This window comes from Dreissena polymorpha, chromosome 9, assembly GCF_020536995.1.
Source record: "Dreissena polymorpha isolate Duluth1 chromosome 9, UMN_Dpol_1.0, whole genome shotgun sequence".
NCBI classification, from domain to species: Eukaryota; Metazoa; Mollusca; class Bivalvia; order Myida; family Dreissenidae; genus Dreissena; species Dreissena polymorpha.
In genome coordinates this window covers 62,736,800-62,758,762 of record NC_068363.1, presented here as the reverse complement: position 1 = coordinate 62,758,762, position 21,963 = coordinate 62,736,800, and the positions used below count along the sequence as shown (strand labels likewise).

The 21,963-nt window shown below is 38.4% G+C and overlaps 1 protein-coding gene across 2 annotated transcripts in view; it reads right to left on the bottom strand.

The window, feature by feature from the left end:
* LOC127844767 (E3 ubiquitin-protein ligase Su(dx)-like) overlaps positions 1 to 21,963 on the bottom strand; it is a 63,385-nt gene that overhangs the window by 30,003 nt on the left and 11,419 nt on the right. The window contains exons 4-13 of one of the 2 annotated variants that reach the window (XM_052375227.1): positions 21,331 to 21,455; positions 18,439 to 18,579; positions 17,257 to 17,403; positions 16,230 to 16,332; positions 13,548 to 13,643; positions 12,278 to 12,525; positions 9,499 to 9,583; positions 7,702 to 7,830; positions 6,677 to 6,830; positions 2,337 to 2,425 (exon numbers count right to left, since the gene is read on the bottom strand). In XM_052375227.1, the coding sequence (XP_052231187.1) occupies positions 2,337 to 2,425; positions 6,677 to 6,830; positions 7,702 to 7,830; positions 9,499 to 9,583; positions 12,278 to 12,525; positions 13,548 to 13,643; positions 16,230 to 16,332; positions 17,257 to 17,403; positions 18,439 to 18,579; positions 21,331 to 21,455 (1,317 nt within the window). The remainder of the gene's footprint in view (positions 1 to 2,336; positions 2,426 to 6,676; positions 6,831 to 7,701; positions 7,831 to 9,498; positions 9,584 to 12,277; positions 12,526 to 13,547; positions 13,644 to 16,229; positions 16,333 to 17,256; positions 17,404 to 18,438; positions 18,580 to 21,330; positions 21,456 to 21,963) is intronic. The other variant, XM_052375228.1, reaches the window with a different exon arrangement.

Genomic DNA, 21,963 nt, shown 5'->3' with positions numbered 1-21,963 from the left:
CGATGAGACCGAGATCTTCTAGAATAACGTCTCCGTGAGTGACGACGTGATCGCTTACGAGAGCCGCGACGATGAGAACTGCTCGACGAAGAAGAGCGTGTCCGATGTCTAATCCTTGATGAAGACGATGTATTCAATGAAGAATAGGAGAATAATTCAATGAAGAAGACCGAGTTCTTCTTCTTGACCGGTGACTGGTGTTATCGGTGGCAGGCCTAACTGATGACTGTTGACCGGTGACCGGAGCGGTGATCAATGACCGGACCGGTGACCGGACCGGACCGTTGACATGACCGGACCGGTGACATGACCGGACCGGTGACATGACCGGTGACCGGACCGGACCGGTGACATGACCGGTGACCGGACCGGACATCAATGACCGGACCGGTGACCGGACCGGACCGGTGACCGGACCGGACCGGTGACATGACCGGTGACCGGACCGGTGACATGACCGGACCGGACCGGTGACCGGACCGGTGATCAATGACCGGACCGGTGACCGGACCGGTGACCGGACCGGACCGGTGACCGGACCGGTGACCGGACCGGTGACATGACCGGTGACCGGACCGGACCGGTGACCGGACCGGTGACATGACCGGTGACCGGACCGGACCGGTGACATGACCGGTGACCGGACCGGTGATCAATGACCGGACCGGACCGGTGACATGACCGGTGACCGGACCGGCCGGTCAGACGTCGATCAATGGTCCGTGATCAACGTCCCCGGTGACGTACCGGTCATATCATGACCAGTGTTGTCACCGGATAATGACCGTATGGCGGATGCCAAATGGTCCGGCATTGGTCGATGTCCTTGACCAATGCCATCGGGCAAAGACCGGCTGACGGGTGTCGCCATATGGTCTGATGTTGACCGACTGTCTAAGAGACTTAGCATAGTACGGTCGCGATCGTGCCCGATACCCGGTGACTGATACTGCAACTATCATTCCATGATCTGCGAAGTCACCGGGTATTTATCCACTCTTGTTTCTGCGACCATCATGTAGTCGAATATATGAAAAACAAGAGCAAAGCATATTAAACCATAAACTGGTCACAGACCAGATTATCATACGGCACATAAAATCATTATTTGACCATAATGAAAATTATAATAATACTGCCGTAGATCATAAATTAAACAAAAGTTTAATTCAAAACAGATGAAAAATAAAATGACGATCAATTAGATTGTCATACGGAACGTTAAAATCATTATTGCACACAATGGCAAATGATAAACAATCTGTCAATAGAAGAACACGCTTTGCACGATCTCGTAACACATTAGAAGAACATGCTTTGCACGTTCTAGCAATGTATTAGAAGAGCACGTTTTGCACGTGGTCGTTCGCGCCTGAAAACACCCAGCATGGTAGAAATAAACCATTGTTCGATAAAAACAAGCATGGCTTACCTTTTACAAATGAAACAAAATCCATTAAATCCACACAAATTAATCCGAATGAGAAATAAAAAGATAAATAACACAATTTATCTATTCAAAACCCCAATCAACCAAGTGAAAAACAATATTTTAATTCAGAGCCGTAAAAGACACGTATACACCTGGTTGATCCGGAAAGAATATTGAGGGTTGGTTACCGATTTTTGGCTAGGTTGCATTGCACTATGTTTAACCTGGCCTGTATTACGGTATTGAGGTGGCGGATTCCCAGTTAAAATTCCGGATGAGTTATTTCCCCTTGGAAAGTATAAGCATACGATAACAGGTCAGTATTTATGACATTAAAACAAAGAACTGATCTTTTATGACGGTATCAGTTGTGCAAAGTTATTATAAATCCATCAATTCATGGCAAAGTAATGGCTGAGACATCAGACACTGCTTCTTTCCTAATTTTCATTATTTACTTATTTTCAGTTGGAATCTCTTTATTTCAAGCATTGCGAATATGTATGACAACCCAAATGCTCGTTGATTTTGTACAGAGTTTACAGGAGTTTAAGTTTTATTTTTGGTAAACATTCATAAAACAAATTTTTTATATACATGATTTTTAGGTTTTTAATGAATAAACCATATGTTTCCTTGTTCAATCATATACAAAAATTCATTTTCCAGTTATGTAAAATAATTTAAAATGCATGCATTGCATACACAGCCAAATGTTATCATCAAAGACAAAAAATTATATCTTTTAAATTCTTAGCAACCGAATAAAAATTTATTAATGAAAATTGTAGTCTGACCTACCAAGTGACATGAGTAGCCTTACATACCCAGTAGTTTACTATGCAGGGAATAATTTTGCTCTAATTTAATTTTATATCATCCATGAGTGAAAGAGTTACAATACCTGGCTACGCCTCCATAGTCAAGACCTTCTTCACCTTTGAATATTATGTACAATCTCCTGCGAAGATCAAATGGCTGTAGCCGCATTATCTGAGGAAAAAAAACATTTTAATGAACATGAAGGTAATCATGCAAAGACTGTGTTTGGTTTTTTTAAAGTCGAGGCTAAACTACAGCTTTCTATAAAGGCCAAAAAAAAATGAGACATTAGTTTACACAAAAAATAATTTCTCTATGTCACACTGACCTTAAATAGACAAACAAAATATCACAGATATAACATATTTGTCGCATATAAAACTTTCAGGAAATAACATTAATATGAGAAACAATGTTTTCACTGTGGCATTTTTATTTAAACCTGTCCGATTTGTACTGGTTAGAGAGTATTTGTCGGACAGCAGTATTTACCGGACGTTCTATTTATTTTGTGTATTGTAACGCTTCAACGCTGCTTCGTCAGATACTTACAGATGTTTGTTTTCTTGAAGTTGACAGCAAAAAATCGTTAAATGCTTGTATTAAAGTTAAACAAGTGTGATGTTTTCAAATCTAGTGGGAATGTAATGCGACCTACTTGCGGGTGATATTAATAGCCCGTGCATGCTCAAAAGAAATCTCTAACTGAAACCCGAACGGTGTGCTTGAGATTTTCGTTCGTCTACTGTAATAGAGCAGGTCTCAAATTTTTTTTTCTTTTTCATAATAGAGCAGGTCTCATTTATTCGTATTACAATCTTTTATTTTACCAAAAGCGTATGTGTTTAATAGTGGTATTCCACTACGACCCGATTCCCAACGATTTGTCCCGATTTCCAATATTTTGAGGTCGGGGACATTCGTAACTCAATTGGCAAAGGTCCTTACTCATTCGTAGCTAGTCGCGGGCGAGTCATGAGCTCCCAAAAAATGGCGGCCAGTTTTTAAACGTGTTTAAAATTTGACCAAGACCTCCAAGACTGAATTTAATCGCAGTTGACTCGTAACAGTGTCGTAGTGCGTTCTTGGGCGTCGTAATGGAATCTTAGGTAATTTGTGACTCAATGGGGGAATCGGTGATCACGTGATCTGTCTACGAATCATTTACGACTTTGTCAAACTCTCAAGAGTTCACCCCGATTGAGTTGCGAGCCCGCTAAGATTCTCGTGATTTAGTCACGAAACAGTTATGATTTTGTAAAGAATGATAAAGAAATCATATATTTCCATCATGTTTTGTTGTCGAATAACCCACAGTTAGAAGTATAGATGCGTACGAATTAAATCACGAACGCGGAGCACGAGTGCTTTGATAACAGGAGTCTATACTCCTTACTGTGGGAAATTCGACAACAAGCCATCATAGAAAAATATTATTTCTTTTCTTACACGATTCTGATTGATTTGCTTCAAGCTTTTGGACGTGAACTATATTTATCAATACTCCGCCCTTCTTAGTACAAAGTTCACTATTTAGTGACGTCATTGAATTGTACAAACATTTGACGTCCTTTTCATTCATAAATATTTTGCAAATTAAGTCACTTTCATTGAGAACAACACTCATAGAAACTAAATGACATCACATGTGTTAATTCTTCTGAAAAGCTGACATGCTATAAATGTTTTCTTAACTACGTTTCTTAACGAACAAATTCTTAGCAGGCGTGGTCGTGCCACTTATCACCAAATATACAATTTGTTGTTTCATTACATTTATGTTCGTGCTACATTTTTTACATATCTTTAAAAGCGGGATTTAAGCACGTGCCATTTACTGCAATATTTTCTTTATTTATTCGGAACTATTTTCGAAACATTAAGCTCAGCCCATAATTTATTGCAGAATAACCCACACTTTATTTCCTTCTTTGTCTATAGAAAACAAGTCGCGTGCCATGTTAGAATCAATATCAGTAGATATTGGCGCTGAATTCATGGTTGCTTTCGTTGAGGTCCTAGCTTAGTCGTGACCGATCTGCATCGTTCGTAGTACAGTCACAGTAGATTCTTACACATCGTAGTGAAGTCGCGACCCTATTTGCAAGACTTCAACCGAACCCCACGATTCGTCGTAACTCAATCGTACCACTGTCGTAACTCAATCGCAGACTGTCACGAGTCTTCCCGATTCAATAAATGTGAGAAATCATAGCGAATAGTGGGCTTGTTTTCGTAGTGGAATAGGGCAATAGCACGCACACATGATTTAAATTATAGATATTTTACATTAAAATTCCACACAATTAGCTGTATGCATATATCTGAATTGCTCACAAAATGTACTAAGTAAACAATTAAATACAATAGAAACAAATCTCATTTAAAATTATTAATTCACTGTTTGGATTTTCTCCCTTGAAAAATAATATTCTTCTTTACACAAAGATCTATAAATAAACATGCTTATTTATAGATATTAGTTCGAACTGATATTGGAAACAAACACACTCAGAAAGCAACATATTTCACTATCAAAGTAATGTATTAACGTCATTTTAATGTTAATGTTAAGAAAAGTTTTATTTAAACTCTTATTTGTTTCAAAATACTAAATTTATATAAATGTATGGTAAATGCTTCTGTAAAAAGGAAAATTACCTCCCTTTAATGACTCCATATACGGCCAATATACATACACAAGCGCACATCAAAAAATATTTTGTTTACATTCCCTTGTAGATGACAAACCCAGGATGTATCAGTAATTTTTTTATATTTTATTTGTATTATTTAGAAAGTTATTAAATAAAAACCGTAACTTTTGTCAGAGAAATGCTCGCTGACCAGTATGGGGTCACTTGCTTCCTGGTTTTCAAAATCTACTGAAATCATAAATAAAGCTCTCTGTTTTGTTTGTTTGTTTTCCTTATTTTCATTCATCATTATTTTACAACACTGCAGAAATTTATGACAAATGTCGAGATAAAGAATAAGAAAAACCTTCAAGGATATGAATGTTTCAAAGCAGAAAAAGATAAGGTCAAAAAGTAAAAGATTAGGTCAAACAGTACAAGGGCTGTTTGTAAAACATGCATGCCCCCCATATGGGCTGTCCGTTGTAGTGGCAGCCATTGTGTGAATACGATTTTTGTCACTGTGAACTTGAACTTTGACCTAGTGACCTGAAAATCAATAGGGGTCATCTGCGGGTCACGATCAATGTACCTATGAAGTGTCATGATCCTAGGCAAAAGCGTTCTTGAGTTATCATCCGAAAATCATTTTACTATTTCGGGTCACCTTGACCTTGGACCTTGTGACCACAAAATCAATAGGGGTCATCTGCAAGTCATGATCAATCTACCTATGAAGTTTCATGATCCTAGGCGTTTGCGTTCTTGTGTTATCATCCAAAACCATTTTACTATTTCGGGTCACCGTGACCTTGACCTTTGACCTAGTGACCTCAAAATCAATAGGGGTCATCTGCGAGTCATGATCAATCTACCCATGAAGTTTCGTGATCCTAGGCGTATGCGTTCTTGAGTTATCATCCGGAAACCATTTTACTATTTCAGGTCACCGTGACCTTGACCTTTGACCTAGTGACCTCAAAATCAATAGGGGTCATCTGCAAGTCATGATCAATCTACCCATGAAGTTTCATGATCCTAGGCGTATGCGTTCTTGAGTTATCATTCAAAAACCATTTTACTATTTCTGGTCACCGTGACCTTGACCTTTGACCTAGTGACCTCAAAATCAATAGGGGTCATCTGCGAGTCATGATCAATGTACCTATGAAGTTTCATGATCCTAGGTGCAAGCGTTCATGAGTTATCGTCTGACAACCACCTGGTGGACGGACCGACGGACCGACAGACCGACAGACATGAGCAAAGCAATATACCCCCTCTTCTTCGAAGGGGGGCATAAAAAGATAAAGTCAAACAGGAAAAGATACGGTCAAACAGAAAAGGATTAGGTCAAACAGAATAGATTAGGTCAAACAGAAAAAGATTACGTAAAACAGAAAAAGATTAGGTCAAACAGAAAAAGATTAGGTCAAACAGAAAAATATTAGTTTAACAGTAACAGATTAGGTTAAACAGAAACAGATTAGGTCAAACAGAAAAAGATTAGGTCAAACAGAAAAAGATTAGGTCAAACAGATTTTTTTTTAGAACAAACAGAAATAGATTAGAGGCGGACATACAGACATGACTGAATTCTATATAAAAGCTATAGATTAGGGAAGGACATACAGATATAACTACACATGTGATTCCTTTTTTGAAGCAGAAATAGATTAGGACCATACTGATATTACTTCGGTTGTAAATCCTATAAAGAAGCCACTTTTCACACAATGAGTGTGCAACAAGCAGCCTTCATACACACATCATATCCCAAACTGACCTGAGCAAATGAATCCTCAAAGAGGTTATCCCTGGACACTGTGACCTTCACATGACCCGGGAGGGCATTGGACTGACAGAGGTAACGGAACTGACCCAACTTCCAGCGGAAACTTCTCTCGTATTGTATAGGCACACCAAACGCTCCTTTGGGCCTTAAAACATTAGACAAAATTACACAAATAACAGATGCAGAGGGATTAACTATAGTAACAGGGATATCAAAACATAATGACACATAATGTTAGGAAAAAACACTAATTCAATAAAATAAGTTTTGTAAATAAGGAAAAGGTACATAATATGGTAAACAAGACTATTGCCAAGCAATATATGTCCCCTACCAGCTCCACCATTGTCAGAATATTTTTTGTTGCCATAGCAACCAGAATTTTTGACATAGGAACAAAATGAAATGACATGCATAATCTCCATATTGCCATCTGTCCATGTTTGAAGTTTCATGAAAAAATATGAAGAACTTTTAAAGTTATCGCAGGATCCAGAAAAATGTGACAGACTGACGGACTGACAGACGAACGGACAGACGGACACACAGAGCGCAAACCATAAGTCCCCTCTGGTGAAACCGGTAGGGGACAATAACCAATATGATTTCTAATATATACTTCAAACATGCTGGAAATTGAAAAACATAAACATTATTAGATAAAGAAATTGAAAACACCATGCACAAATAAACATATTGGAGTGCATGTTTTGTGTACTTATAAAGTTAATTAGACCTATCAGGTATGAGCCTCGCTCTGTGAAAAGAGGGTTTAATACATGTGCGTAAAGTGTTGTCCCAGATAAGCCTGTGCAGTCTGCATAGGCTTGTCAGGGACAACACTTTCCACTTTTAAGTAATTTTTTTGTATGCAGAAAGAATCATCAAAAAGAAAATCCAGAAAGTGTCATCCCTGATGAGCCGTTAAAAACTGCACACAGGCTACTCTGGGACAACACATTACGCACATGCATTAAACCCCCTTTTCACAGACTGATCATATATGCATGTGTTACCCTTTTGAAGGGCCCCCTCGTGGGTCCTGGAATGTGGTTGTTTTTGTGTTGTGGTCAACAAAGTAGCGCACCCCCTCTGCAGTGTACCTCATCTCCCAGCCTTCAGGTAATGGGTCCTCTTGTATGGTCCTGTGGGGTGTAGATACGGCAATTAATAGCTTCAACCATTAATAGCTTTAGCAAAGGCTTGCTTAAATCAGGTTGATCCATAAATAGGAGAGATTTTAAATAATCAAAACATTAAACGGTGGGCAGATAAAATAATGAATAGCTTCAACTATGAACCGCTTGATCTATAAATAGCTTTATTAGAGAATAGCTTATATTAGGTTGACACATAAATAAATAGTTTAAACAATGAAAAACTTACTCTGTCTGTGGATATATCAAGAAAAAGCTTGAACAATAAATAGCTTTATCAAAGAATAGCTTACATTGGGATGATACATTACTAATTCCTTTAAAACAAGAGATGTGTTTGTCAGAAACACAATGCCCCCTATGGGCCGCTTTGAAATAAAATGTCAATATATCATTTGGCAGGTTTAAAAATTATCTCCCTTTTAAGCTTATTACTTCCCTTGGATTGTATCTTTTTACTTTTGACCTTGAAGGATGACCTTGACCACTCAAAATGTGCAGCTCCATGAGATACACAAGCTTGCTAAATATCAAGTTGCTATCTTCAATATTGCAAAAGTTATGGCCGATGTTAAAGTTTACGGACAGACAGACGGACAGTTCAAATGCTATATGCCACCCTACCGGGGGCATAAAAATAACACCTAAAACTGTGGGGAGACACATCAATAACAAGCTTTAAGAACAAACAGCTCAAACAGTCAAACCGTTCACCAGTGAAAACAAATTAATCAGTGCATGTTAATAAATAGCTTAACAGAGCATATTTAATCAATAATTTATTTAATATGTAGTTCAATCAGCAAAAAAAAATTAACTTGCAATACATTTTTTATGTTATAGTTACCAAGCATGAAAGACAAGATTTATATTAGGATTTTAGCAAATATTACATGTTATTGACCAATCAATAAGATCTGAATACCAAGCTATTCAAATGTCAAAAACAAGTAAATTACTTTATTTTATACTTTCCGGTGGTTTATAAGGAAATACAAATGTATCAGTGAAAGAAAATTGGTATTCCACTGTTTTAAACAGTGAAAAATAACAGTGACAAATATCGATATTTTTCACTGTTTTACTTTGAAATGACATCATTTTTTAGACAAAATGACGTTATTAATCCAGCAAAATTATCCAGTTAAACTCATTTACAATGAAAATAAACGGTCAAAAAAGCATTAAAATAAAAAGAAAATTTGTTGGATTCTATGGAATATCGATTTTATTTCACTCGTGATAATAGAAAATATATATTTTCTATGATCACTCATGAATTAAATTCGATATTCCACCGAATCCAACAAATATCCTCTATGTAATGTGATAGGTCAATCAAACAATAGGTAGCCAATGACAAAAATTAAATTGTTATTTTTAACAAGTGAAAACAAAATAGCCTCACTCTTGGAAAACTGCGCTTTATTCATGTGCCTAGAGTGTCATAACAGATTTGCAAATCAGGTAAAACACTTTCCGCCTGAACTTGATTTTTGTTAAGAAGACTTCTTTTGAACGTAAAATTCCATAAACATAGAAGTGTCGTCCCTGATAAACCTGTGGGAACTGCACAGGCTAATCTGGGTCAACACTTAATGCACATGCATAAAGCCCCACTTTCTCAAAGCATGGCTCAAATAAAGCTGCACCTACCCCTGGGTGCGAGGGTCCTCCCACTGGGTCGTTCTGTTTTTATGATTGACATAGTACACTCGCCCATTTGCATCGGCTCTCTTCTCTGGAACACAGTCATAAAGAATTAATGTCAAAGCCATACAATTCATATGTACAATGTCAAGATCCAATTCCCATACACATATAATATTTTAAATAATGATGAAAAAAATCTAACTGTGCTAAACAGATTCATTTATATTGAAGGCAGCATGCCTGTGCCTTAATGGAGAATTGTCTATACATCTTTACTGTATTGAAGTCTACCAAAGATACAATTACATACAATTTCTGTCAGTGTTTTTTTCAGTTTTGGGGGAAAGGGGTAGGGTCCCCTGAGGGGCGGAAAATTCGCGCCTTAAAGGGGAAAAAGGGGAAATTTCAATGCTTAGCAAGAAACAGTACAAAATCAAGTTTTAACACTATAATTCACCATACATAGAGAGAAAAACTTTAAAGGAGTAAAGGCTAAAAGAAAGTAAACACGCGGATGAGGCAGTTCAGGAAAAATAAAAGTAAATAAATTCGTAAAGAAAGACGTATTTAATTGAGGTATTGATTAAAAGGGAATTGCACTTCCGAGAGGTGAATTTTTCAAATATTTGGGGGAAAAATATATACTCTAGAGATGGGGGAATGGGGCCGAATAACGGCGAATATTTCATAAAAAAAAAAAACACTGTCTGTTCACAATTTTAGCTAACACTATGATATATTGAGGTGATGTCATTACTATTCAGGTGCAGGAAAGATGGTTCATAAACATTGTAAAAGATGTTGAGCGGAGTCTGTATCTTTTAAGAAAATATCTCATAAAAAAAAAAAAATCAGCTTTGTTTCACATTCCACATTCAGACAGTAGCCCAAGCCTTGCTACAATGCATATACCAGCCTTCAGACCTAGCTACAACACATTCCCCAGCCTTCAGCTAGCTACAACACATTCCCAGCCTTCAGGCCTAGCTACAACACATACACCAGCCTTCAGGCAGTGGCCCAATCTAGCTACATGTACCCCAGTCTTCAGGCAGTCGCCCAACCTAGATACATCACGTACCCCAGCCTTCAGGCAGTTGACCAACCTAGCTACAATACGTACCCCAGCCTTCAGACAGTCGCCCAACCTAGCTACATCACGTACCCCAGCCTTTAGGCAGTTGCCCAACCTAGCTACAACACATACCCTAGCTTTCAGGCAGTGGCCCAACCTAGATACAACACATACCCCAGCCTTCAGGCAATGGGCCAACTTATCTACAACACATACCCCAGCCATCAGGCAGTGACTAAACCAAGCTTCAACACATTCCCTAACCTTCAGGCAATGGGCCAACTTATCTACAACACGTACCCCAGCCTTCAGGCAGTGGCAAAACCTAGTTACATTTACCCTAGCCTCCAGGCAATGGGCCAACTTATCTACAACACATACCCCAGCCTTCAAGCAGTGACCAAACCTAGTTACATCATTTACCCCAGCCTTCAGGCAGTTGCCCAATCTAGCTACAACACATACCACAGCCTTCAGGTACTGGCCAACCTTGCAAAATCACGTTCCCCAGCCTTAAAGCTGTGGCCAAACCTAGCTACAACATGTACCCTAGCCTTCACAGTGGCCCAACCTTGCCACATTACATACCCAAGCCATCTGGCAATGGCCCAGCTTGGCTTTAACATATTCCCAAGCCTTCAAAAATTGGTCCAACCTAGCTATAACACATATCCCAGCCTTCAGGAATTGGTCCAACCTAGCTACAACACGTACCCAAGCCTTCAGACAGTGGCTCAGCCTAGCTACATCATGTACCCAAGCCTTTAGGCAGTGGCCCAACCTAGCTTCAACATATATCCCAGCCTTCAGGCTGTGACCCAGCCTAGCTACATCACATTCCCCAGCCTTCTGAAATTGACCCAACCTAGCTACATCACATACCCCAGCCTTCAGGCAGTGGCTCAACCTAGCTGCATCACGTAGCCCAGCCTTCAGGCTGTGACCTAGCCTAGCTACATTACATACCCCAGCCTTCAGGCAGTGGTCTAACCTAGTTACATCACATACCCCAGCCTTCAGGCTGTGACCCAGCCTAGCTACATTACATACCCATGCCTTCAGGCAGTGGCCCTACCTTGCTAAATCACATACCCCAGCCTTCAGGCTGTGATCCGGCCTAGCTACATTACATACCTCAGCATTCAGGCAGTGGCCCTACCTTGCTACATCACATACCCCAGCCTTCAGGCTGTGACCCAGCCTAGCTACATTACATACCCCAGCCTTCCGGCAGTGGCCCTACCTTGCTACATCACATACCCCAGCCTTCAGGCTGTGACCCAGCCTAGCTACATTACATACCCCAGCCTTCAGGCAGTGGCCCTACGTTGCTACATCACGTACCCCAGCCTTCAGGCAGTGGCCCTACCTTGCTACATCACATATCCCAGCCTTCAGGCTGTGACCCAGCCTAGCTACATTACATACCCCAGCCTTCAGGCAGTGGCCCTACCTTGCTACATCACGTACCCCAGCCTTCAGGCTGTGACCCAGCCTAGCTACATTACATACCCCAGCCTTCAGGCAGTGGACCTACCTTGCTACATCACGTACCCCAGCTTTCAGGCAGTGGCTCAACCTACCTTCAGGCAGTGGCCCAACCTAGCTAGCTACAACACGTAGTCCAACCTTCAGGCAGTGGCCTAACCTAGCTACAACACATACCCCAGCCTTCAGGCAGTGGCCTCACCTAGCTACAACACATACCCCAGCCTTCAGGCAGTGGCCCAAGGGAGTCATCAGGCGTGGTGGTGGGCACATTGGGCATCATCGTAGAGTTGAACAGCGTACGATTCTGAAGCTGCTCGAACGCCTGCGAGCGATTGGAGTTCCACGCCTGTGTCCAGTTTTGGACATTTTGGACAAAGTCTGTACTGGGTCTCTGCCATGTTGTGGTTCGTGTGTTGTGATCCACATAGTAGACACGACCCCTGTTGTCCACCCGCCTCTCCCACCTTGATGGCAACAAACAAACTGATAAGTGTGTACGAAGCATAACTTCAAATAATATCTTTAAGAAAATTTATGTATATATATCACCCCATTGTTGCAAAAAGGTGCCATGTGCCTCCTTATTTCAATGTCACCTGGTACCTTTTTGCACCAAGGGGGCGATATTACCTTAAGGGCAGACAAAATAATGGTTTGATCGAATTTGCCCTTTACATATTGGAGCAAGTGAGCAAAATAAAATAAATTAATAATAAAATTATTTGTATTCCATTTTGATGTAATCAGAGACTAGCGCAAAGCGCAGAATAAAAAAGAATATCTGGGAAACTGATGGATACTCCCTAATGATACTCTTTGTCAATTAATGGGTTGTGTGGAAACACATTATTATTTAATGGAGCAATAACTCCCTGAAAAGTTACTGGAGTATTTATAGCAACCTTACTATTTGTCTTCCCTGTTGGGATACTGCATATACAAATTTTATCGAAATTGATTCATTAGTATAAACAATGATCTAACACAGAAAAGTAAAATACATTAGAAAATGTCATAGTCTTAATAATTGCATGAAAAAATTATTGGAGCATAAAACCTGAAAGTAAACACATGTCCACCTAATAACGGTTTAAATGAAGTGTAAGAACAATTGGATATTTAGTGTTCTATATAAAAAGTAGGAATGTTCATAAGCATTCACCATACACGAATCTTAGTGTTGCAGTATGGAAACCACTAGGGAAATGTCATATGCAACAACGGGGCATTAACCCTTCCCTGCTTGGAAGCACATTTAAAATAGCAATATGCAACCATCATAAAACCTGAAAATCCTGCTAGTAACTTGTAGTCTGTTCCGGTTTTATGCTATTTGCTACTAATCAGTACCTCAAAGTTGGAAATGCAGCCATTAAAATTTTAATCTATTAAGTTCAAATTAAAATGATTTTCTTAGGGACAACAAACAGGTATAAATGTGTATCACGGTGGTAAAGGGATAACAGATTGAAGAGATTGTGCCTACCCTCCGGGTAGAGGCTGAGGTCGTTCCCAGGTTGTAGTGCGAGTGTTGTGGTCTACGTAATAGTGGCGTCCCTGGGGGTCCACACGCTCCTCCCATCTGTAAACACAAACAACAAAAGTGTCTGAAAAACTGGGCAAGTACAGTAAGTACGGAGTTTAAAAAAAGTTAAAAACTCATACTCAAGAGAAACAGTTGCACCATATGATCTGACTCTGCATTTGATTGTGAGGTGCCTTGTTATTTTAAACGTGTATCCAGTCAAAACTGTAAACAGAGGTCAGTCCAGGCAAATGGCCAAAGTGACCGTTGTTGACGAATGACCACTATTCTCGGATCACCATTTTTTAGATGGTTGGTAAGTTAGTAGTGTTGTTACTTCATTACCCCAGCCAGTCATTCACACTCAGTTTATAAAAGGCTCATTGCCGATAACTAAGTATAACAAGAGCACCACATAACGGGTGCCACGCTCTGCTACGGGTGCAGTTTTGAATAAATGAAAGCTTGTCAGAATTATTTTTCATTTTTTTTACATCACATCACACAGTGACCTTGACCTTTGACCTAGTGACCCCAAAATGGGTGTGGCGTATAGAACTTATCAAGGTGCATCTACATATGAAGTTTCAAAGATGTAAGTGGATGCACTTTGATTTTAGAGCCAATGTTAAGGTTTTAGCACGTCGCAGACAGCGGACGGCAAGCTGACTATGACAATACCTCAGGTTTTCTCCGAAAACGCCAAGCTAATAACATAAATATTTTATATTATACAATGCAGAATAATGTCTTGTAAATTGATTTAATTTCATAACTATTTTTAAACTAAATCTATGACTTTATCAATGATAGATTTTGTGTTTATTCATGCTTCTCATTCATTAAGTAAATCTGACAGTTCATATAAAATTAATTGGGATGTATTTTTAAATAAAGATTGTCACGTGTCCTTGACGTCATGTCCAAAACAATAATGAAGGGGATTCATTGTCATAAACCAAAAGTGTGGTATAACTGTATCGTTCTAATTCAAAGAAAAAGACCCAAAATCTCAATAAAAATGTCGAGTTTGTTATCAAATTTGCAATTCAACGTATAATTTTCCTGAATAGACAATAACTAAATCTGTTATCATCATCTTATAACAACACTAGTCAGCTTGGTGTTGTTTTTAACACCATATCAGCAATAAAGATCTATTGCAGTCTCAGCCAAACATGGCCGGACCGATGGACATGTCCTGTAAAATTTTGTAAGGGGCGGCCTGACTTGTCAAATTTACAGGACAGATTGTCCGGTAAAAAAAGGGAACGAATTCGTTGGTTTGTATAGGTTTGTATCGGCTACTTTTGTTTTGGAAAATGTTCTTAAGATATTATGAAGGAGTGATTGCCGACATAGGCGACTAAATTATGTTCGCAAGATTAATCTCCAGGAAAGTGTCGCCTCTACCAGTCATTTTGCAGTCGATGATGAGGTTGAGATGCAAGACGATGATGAACATGAGATCTATCTCCAAGTTTTGATACTGACATTGACATTTTGAACAAGTTTACTGTGATGATGTGTATGAGGATGATTGCAGTGTGGATTTTCAAAATGAAAAAGACAATGTTCATGCGTTCAGCATTTTTTTTGGATATGTTTTAGCTAAACAAGACTAGTACCGTGTATGGCATGTATTATAATTTAACGTCAGATACAAATGTGTGACCTTGAATTGAATTAAATTAATAGCTTTTAAATCATTTATCATTTTATATCATAAACACATTGATCCCAGCAATGAAACCAATTTATTTTACTATTATATTCTTTAGTTGATAGGTCCTGTAGAAAAAGAGGAGGTCCTGTATTTTTTCCCATTTTAATGGACCGACTGTCCTGTAAAAATTTGCCTAGTTTGGATTTGACTGCTATTGATTTTGTAACGCCTCATGCATTGTCGTTATGAATGCAGCCAATAATTGCTACTTATACATATTCTTATTATTACGTGCACCTGTTTTGTTTGTGTTCTTAATTTTCGTGACTGATGCATGACCGTTGGTTTCAGTTCAAACATGACTTTCAGAGTGAAATATACTGGTCTTTATGGACAATTGACCTTAATTCTCAAGTGTAATATAGTGATTTTTGTTGGAGGGAATCCAGACTCACCGTTGTCTGCAATTGACCGTTATTCTCAAGACGACTGTAGACATGGATTATTTTTCTTAATTTTTATCCCACATATAGGATTGCTAACTAGAGCTTTGTCACAGACGTGACGAATACCCCCACATGAAGAGCAGATGAAAAGTACTTGAAATAGGGAACACCATACTGAATGTGCAAAACGCATTAAGTGAACCCCTGACCTAGTTTTTGGCCTGGAATGTCCCATGTTCAAACATGGCCTAGAGATCATTTAGATAAAACTTCTAAGTTTGGTGTAGAGCGGATGATAAGTACTTGAAATAGAGAGTGGACACCATACTGAATGTGTAAAACGCATTAAGTGACCCCGTGACCTAGTTTTTGGCCCGGCATGGCTCATGTTCGAACATGGTCTAGAGATCATCTATATAAAACTTAATGAAAGCAGAATCAACAGGTAAACAATTTAGTATTTTACTGAATTAGTCAACAGTGTAGTGTCAAAACTATTTTCTCATGCCTCTCGACCTCTTCACAACTTACCCGTTAGGCAGCGGCTCATTGTTGTTGGTTGGGTCAGTACTCGAGGCAGGGGCCTCAGAGGTCGGAGCACTATCGGAGCCGTTCTCACTGGGACCTGCACCTACTCAAAAGATACAAATTAGTAGATGCTTATTAACCCTTTCCCACTCAGAAGCAAAGTGAAAATTGCTATGTGCAAACAGCATTAAACCAGAACAGACTACGAGTATCTCACAGTCTGTTCCAGTTTTATGCTGTTTGCTGCTCATCAGTAACTTAGGGTTGGAAATAAAGCCTTTAAAACTTGAATCTAGAAAGAGAGGTCGTTAGTAAAATTTAACTTTCTGAGGGACTACAAATGCGTAAAACTACGGACATTGCATCTAAGTGAAAAAGGATTAACCCGTGGATTCATGTCTGGGCAAGTCAGTTACTAAATTTGGTAGTCAGTCCGTGAAACTTGCTTTGTAAGCAAGCAGCTTCCCTACAGTTGTTAAGTTAATTTTTAAAAGGCTTAAGATTCAGGCTCACAAAAGGGCAGAACGCATTGTGTCATACCAGCAATATTAAAATATTCTCCGAGTTTGTTTTGTTAAAAATAAGAATAAGATCATTTTGAGTTTGACATGAACTTGGTTTTAGGCTACTTATTATTTTGCAATGTACCATAGTTAGTTTCCCAGATGTGCAATCTACCATTCAAATTTTGTTTCTACCCCTGTACAGAGTTTCCAGGTGACAAGAGCCATTAAATGGGGGATTTGTTTGTTTGAAGATTTTAATTTCTTGCCATTTTCAACACAACAATTCAATCATATCAGTCATATCATGTGGTAAGTAAACCTACTCCCACTTCCTATTGGTTAGCAGGTTTACCAGTAATTAGTGCACAAACTTAAACAGTAACTGATAATTGCCCTTTTTGAATTACAGGAACAGGGATAAACCTTGATTTTTAAGCACTTTTCAAGGTCTATGCAAATCCTGGTCAACCAGTTATCAAAACCCAACAAAACTTATTGAATACAGTTAAGGTTTGAAGCCTTACCTGCAGGTGGAGTGGCATTTGTAGCGATGACTGAACTACGATTGGGAACTGGAGGGGCAGGTCGTGGAGGGGCAGGGCGTGAGTCCCTGGACCGACCCTCCCGGGGGTTCCCTGTGGGTGTGGTTGCCATAGCACCTGCAACCTGACCTGAAGGGAAAAATGTGTAAGACTTTGTTATTATGTAATTTATGTTTTATAAGTCAATTTGATGTCCACCATCTGACCAGGGTTTGATTATTACATTTATGGGATGCCATGAATCTTATGGTTAATATAAAGGGGTTCTGTTGATTAAATGGGGGTGCAAATCATTTTTATACACAACCACATTGCTAAGTTAATTTGTAAGTTAATATGCTTAACAAAAAGAACAAGGTCAATGTCAAAGTAAAGATTTTGTGATAAGTGTAGATTACTGTCACAAATGAGTCTATATTAGCTCAAGGTCAATTTATAAGTGATGTTAGAGTTAAGCAACAGAAGTACAGCTGCCCTAAAACTTCCTGGTACGAAGCCTGGATAGTATAGTTGGATTGGGGATGATAATAAGCAACAACTTATGTCTGTATACAAGTGTTGTATCAAGTGGTATTGCTACTAGACGAAAATGAGAAAAATTGTACACCAAAAAATAGCCTTTCTGACTATTCAAAATTGAAAGGGCTCAAAGTTACAGTAAGGTTGGGTAAAATAGCTGGTAAGGAACATTTATCATTAACAAGTCATTAGTCACCAGTGGGACAATATTTGGTGCTAGCCAAAATGGTCATTAGACATTTGATAATAGTCAAGGAAGGAGAGACCAAAAGACAGTTGGACAGAACACTTTATGCATTCAACATGAAGTATTCCAGATACCAGATAACAAATAAAAGAATACAAATAAAAGAAGCTGGTACACATCAAATAGCTTTATCTTGCAAACATATATGCTTTGTTTGCACTTTGATCATACTTTTCAATTTTAAATAAACCAATATTAGATAGAAAGAAGTATTATATCTTAACATTCATGAAAAAAGCACATCATTTATAGATTAAATATTTAATATTACGGCAAGCCAAAGCACCAAGTTCAACATGTCAGAAATATTGTGCATCCATTTGGATACAAGTTCACAAATAGAAAGAGTCTATTGATGCAAAAACTATGGCCTGTAAAACCCTGATTTATGACCGTACCATTCGATGTGACGGCGCTGTTGGACGGAGAAGTCTTAGGGAACTTCTTCATGTTCACTGTGAGGCCGTCAAATATGAGAGTGAGATCCGCCGTCTTCTTGTCGGCATTCGTCAACGGGACTGCCTTGCGCAGTTTGGATACTAAGAATACAAACATTGGTCACTAAATGGGTAGTATCTGTAGACTGCAACACTACTTTTCATCTGGAACTTGTACTAATAATTTTGTGGATTGTGTGTTTACAACAATTTAGTAGCATAAAAATTAAGATAAATTTCATAATTTGTGCTATGCAGTTAATAAAGCCATTGACAACTTATTTAAGAATCTATAGCCATTAGTAACAATAACATTGTGTGACCAGTCTTTGTTAACAAGGAAAGTATGATTTCTCAATTGTCAATGGTTTTGTTTTGATACATCAGACTCAATGTAATACCTTGAACTCAATGAATGAAGAAGCATTAGATGGAAAAGGAATAGAAGAAAAAATATTGTTTGATAGAGAACCATTATAGAAGGATTTTTATAAGAATGATTTCAACTTCAAGGACTTTCTAAAATATTGGAAAAAGAAATTTCCCATTTTAGTTCTGTCATTTTCACCTTTGACAGTTGGTCACATCTTTTTAAGCATCTTTGAGTTACCACAGAATTTTTTTTTAAGGTCAGATTAATAAAATTAGCATAGTCTGACTGGTTTCTGGGGAGACATTGATAGCCTGAAAAAATAGCTGTTTCCTGTAACCTGATAAACCATATTGTTTACTACTGACTCTTTTCCTTTAATATTCAGAATATCACTGTTACATGCAAACCCATATAATCATTCATAACTCAAGATTTTCTTTATAAATTCTTAATTATAGTCGCGACATATGTGGTGCATGCAATCTTTTGCAGGTCAAAATCATTACAATTGCCGAGAGAGTTTACCTTGTGGCATTACAACCTAACCATGATAAATAACTTCACCTAATTTATGCACAATAGACATAAACAACATACAGTTTTGGTCTTTATTTACAATATTAAATGTGTTTAAGAATTAACTAAACAGAAATGTTTGCCATCTTTAAGAAGTTAACACACTGGTGCATCGTGGGCATACAGTGAATTGTCAGATATGCTTCAATTTTACGCCCAATCAAGACAGAAGTATTTCCATTTAACATGCCTAAATCATGCAACACGATTTACCTGCATCTAGGATTTGTTTTTATTTTATGGTTATGACCAAGCAAACTTGAATACAGTCAAACCTGAATTCAGCGGTCAGTCAAGGGAAATGACCAAAGTGACCGTTGTCCACAGGTGACCGTTGAATTCGGATCACAATTTTAAGATGGTTTGTCAGTTGGTAGTATTGCTACGTCGTTACCCCACCCAGTCGTTTGCATACGGTGTTAAACAAATGCTCATTGCCATTAACTAAGCATAATAACAGAATTTACGTACATTGAAAAATACAGAATAATATCTTATAGATTGATTTAATTTCATATTGTTATTAAACAAAAGCAATGACTTTATCAACGCTAGTATAATTGTTTACTCATGCATCTTGATCATTCTATAAATAAAACTTGTCACGTGCCGTTGACGTCACGTCCGTACAAGTCTTAAAAGCGGATTCGCTTTCATAAACCGATAGTACGGTGATATTGTACCATTCTAATAAGAAAAAGACGCAAAAAGTTTGTTAAAATGTATTCGTATGCAAACATCACACAAAAGCATTTTAATTCAACAACCTCATACAAAATACAACGCTTCAAACTCACATTTGCATTCGATTCATACTCCTACATGATATCTCGCTTATGCTTACGCACACTCTGCACTTGCGTACGTCCAACACAGAGCTCACTTGCTATTACACGCGAACTTTTTCCAGATTCAAACAGTTTCAAACACTTGACTCGCTCCTCTAATGTGAGGAACTTACGTTCACCACTCATTGTTATTCCGTGATTGATTATTTCGATTGCTTTTAAAAGTGCTGTGAACGCTAAAAAGCTTTTTTAAAGAATGATCCGAAAATGTTATTTTAAAATCGATACTCAATATTGTAAGTACAATATACTAATTTAGCGGTCATATAATTAGCGATTATTACTTTAAACGTGTCAAAAACTCTGACATATTTTCTGTTGAAGAAACCCCCACATTTATCCCGGGAAAACAAACCTTCTCAACACCTTACTATTTGTTTACTCGCAGCGGACCGCTTCTATAATATCAAAGGCAATTACCGCTATCAAACGCTTTAACCGCAAAATAGACGGACAAATGATGTGCAGTGTTTTTAATTTTCGCGACTCGAGACGATTGACGCGTGACCGTTGATTTCAGTTCAAATATGAATTTCGGAGTTGAATATAGTGGCCGTTGGCCGTTATGAACAGGTGGCCGTTAAATTCAGGTGTAATATAGAGTGTTTTTCGTCGGGGGGATTCCAGACTGACCGTTGTCTGCAGGTGACCGGTAAATTCAGGTGGCCGTTAGGTCAGTTTCGACTGTATAGCTTAAGTGCAACATGCAAAAAAAATATTTTTTACAAATACAGGCTAAAGTGAAAGTAAATTTCTATGGAAAGTCAGCTTATATTTATCAACATTTAAATTATAAATACTTATCTGTTAATTGACATACAAAATCATTGTTTTGACACATGGAACTGGATCTTTTAAACCTCATGTGGCATAATAACATTCCATTAAAAGCTAAATTTTGCATAGCACCTTTCACATGAAAGACAGGGCTCAGGTCTATGACTTGGTCCGGACTTAAAATATTAAAGGGATTGCATGACACACTGCCAAGGCATTAGCATTTATTAACAAATGCAATCATCAGAGATTATTCAAGAAACAAGACATGTAACCTACGTTTGCCCCTATTTTCGTCCAGCAATGTGTACAGGTCTATAGTATGGGTGCCAAGCAGGACGTTGCCTCGTAGAGCTTTAACACACTGAATACGCAGCTCAATCTTTGAGTACGGGGTCACCAGTCTGACAACACAGAAACAATCACATAATTGAGTTGTGTTCTGAGAAAACTGGGCATAATGCATGTGCTTAAAGTGTCTTCCCAAATTAGCCTGTGCAGTACGCTCATCAGAGATGACACTTTCCGCTTTTATGACATTTTTCGTTTAAATGAAGTCTCTTCTTAGCAAAAATCCAATTGAGGCGGAAAGTGTCGTCCCTGATAAGCATGTGCGGACTGCACAGGCTAATCTGGGACGACACTTTACGCACATGCAGTATGCCCTGTTTTCACAGAATGCTGCTCACATAATGCATGAACAACCGAACTTTGTACACCAGTTTTGAGTTGTCTGTTGCAAATATATAAAAGCCAATTTTTTAACCTGTAATTAAACAATACTGCCTAATTATAGTTCAGTTTGTATTTATAAACTACTTTATAAAGGTATAATGTGGTTATAAACTTATTAGACAACAGCATATATAAGTGCTCAAACATGCTAGACAGTATTTGCAACCTTAATTAAAA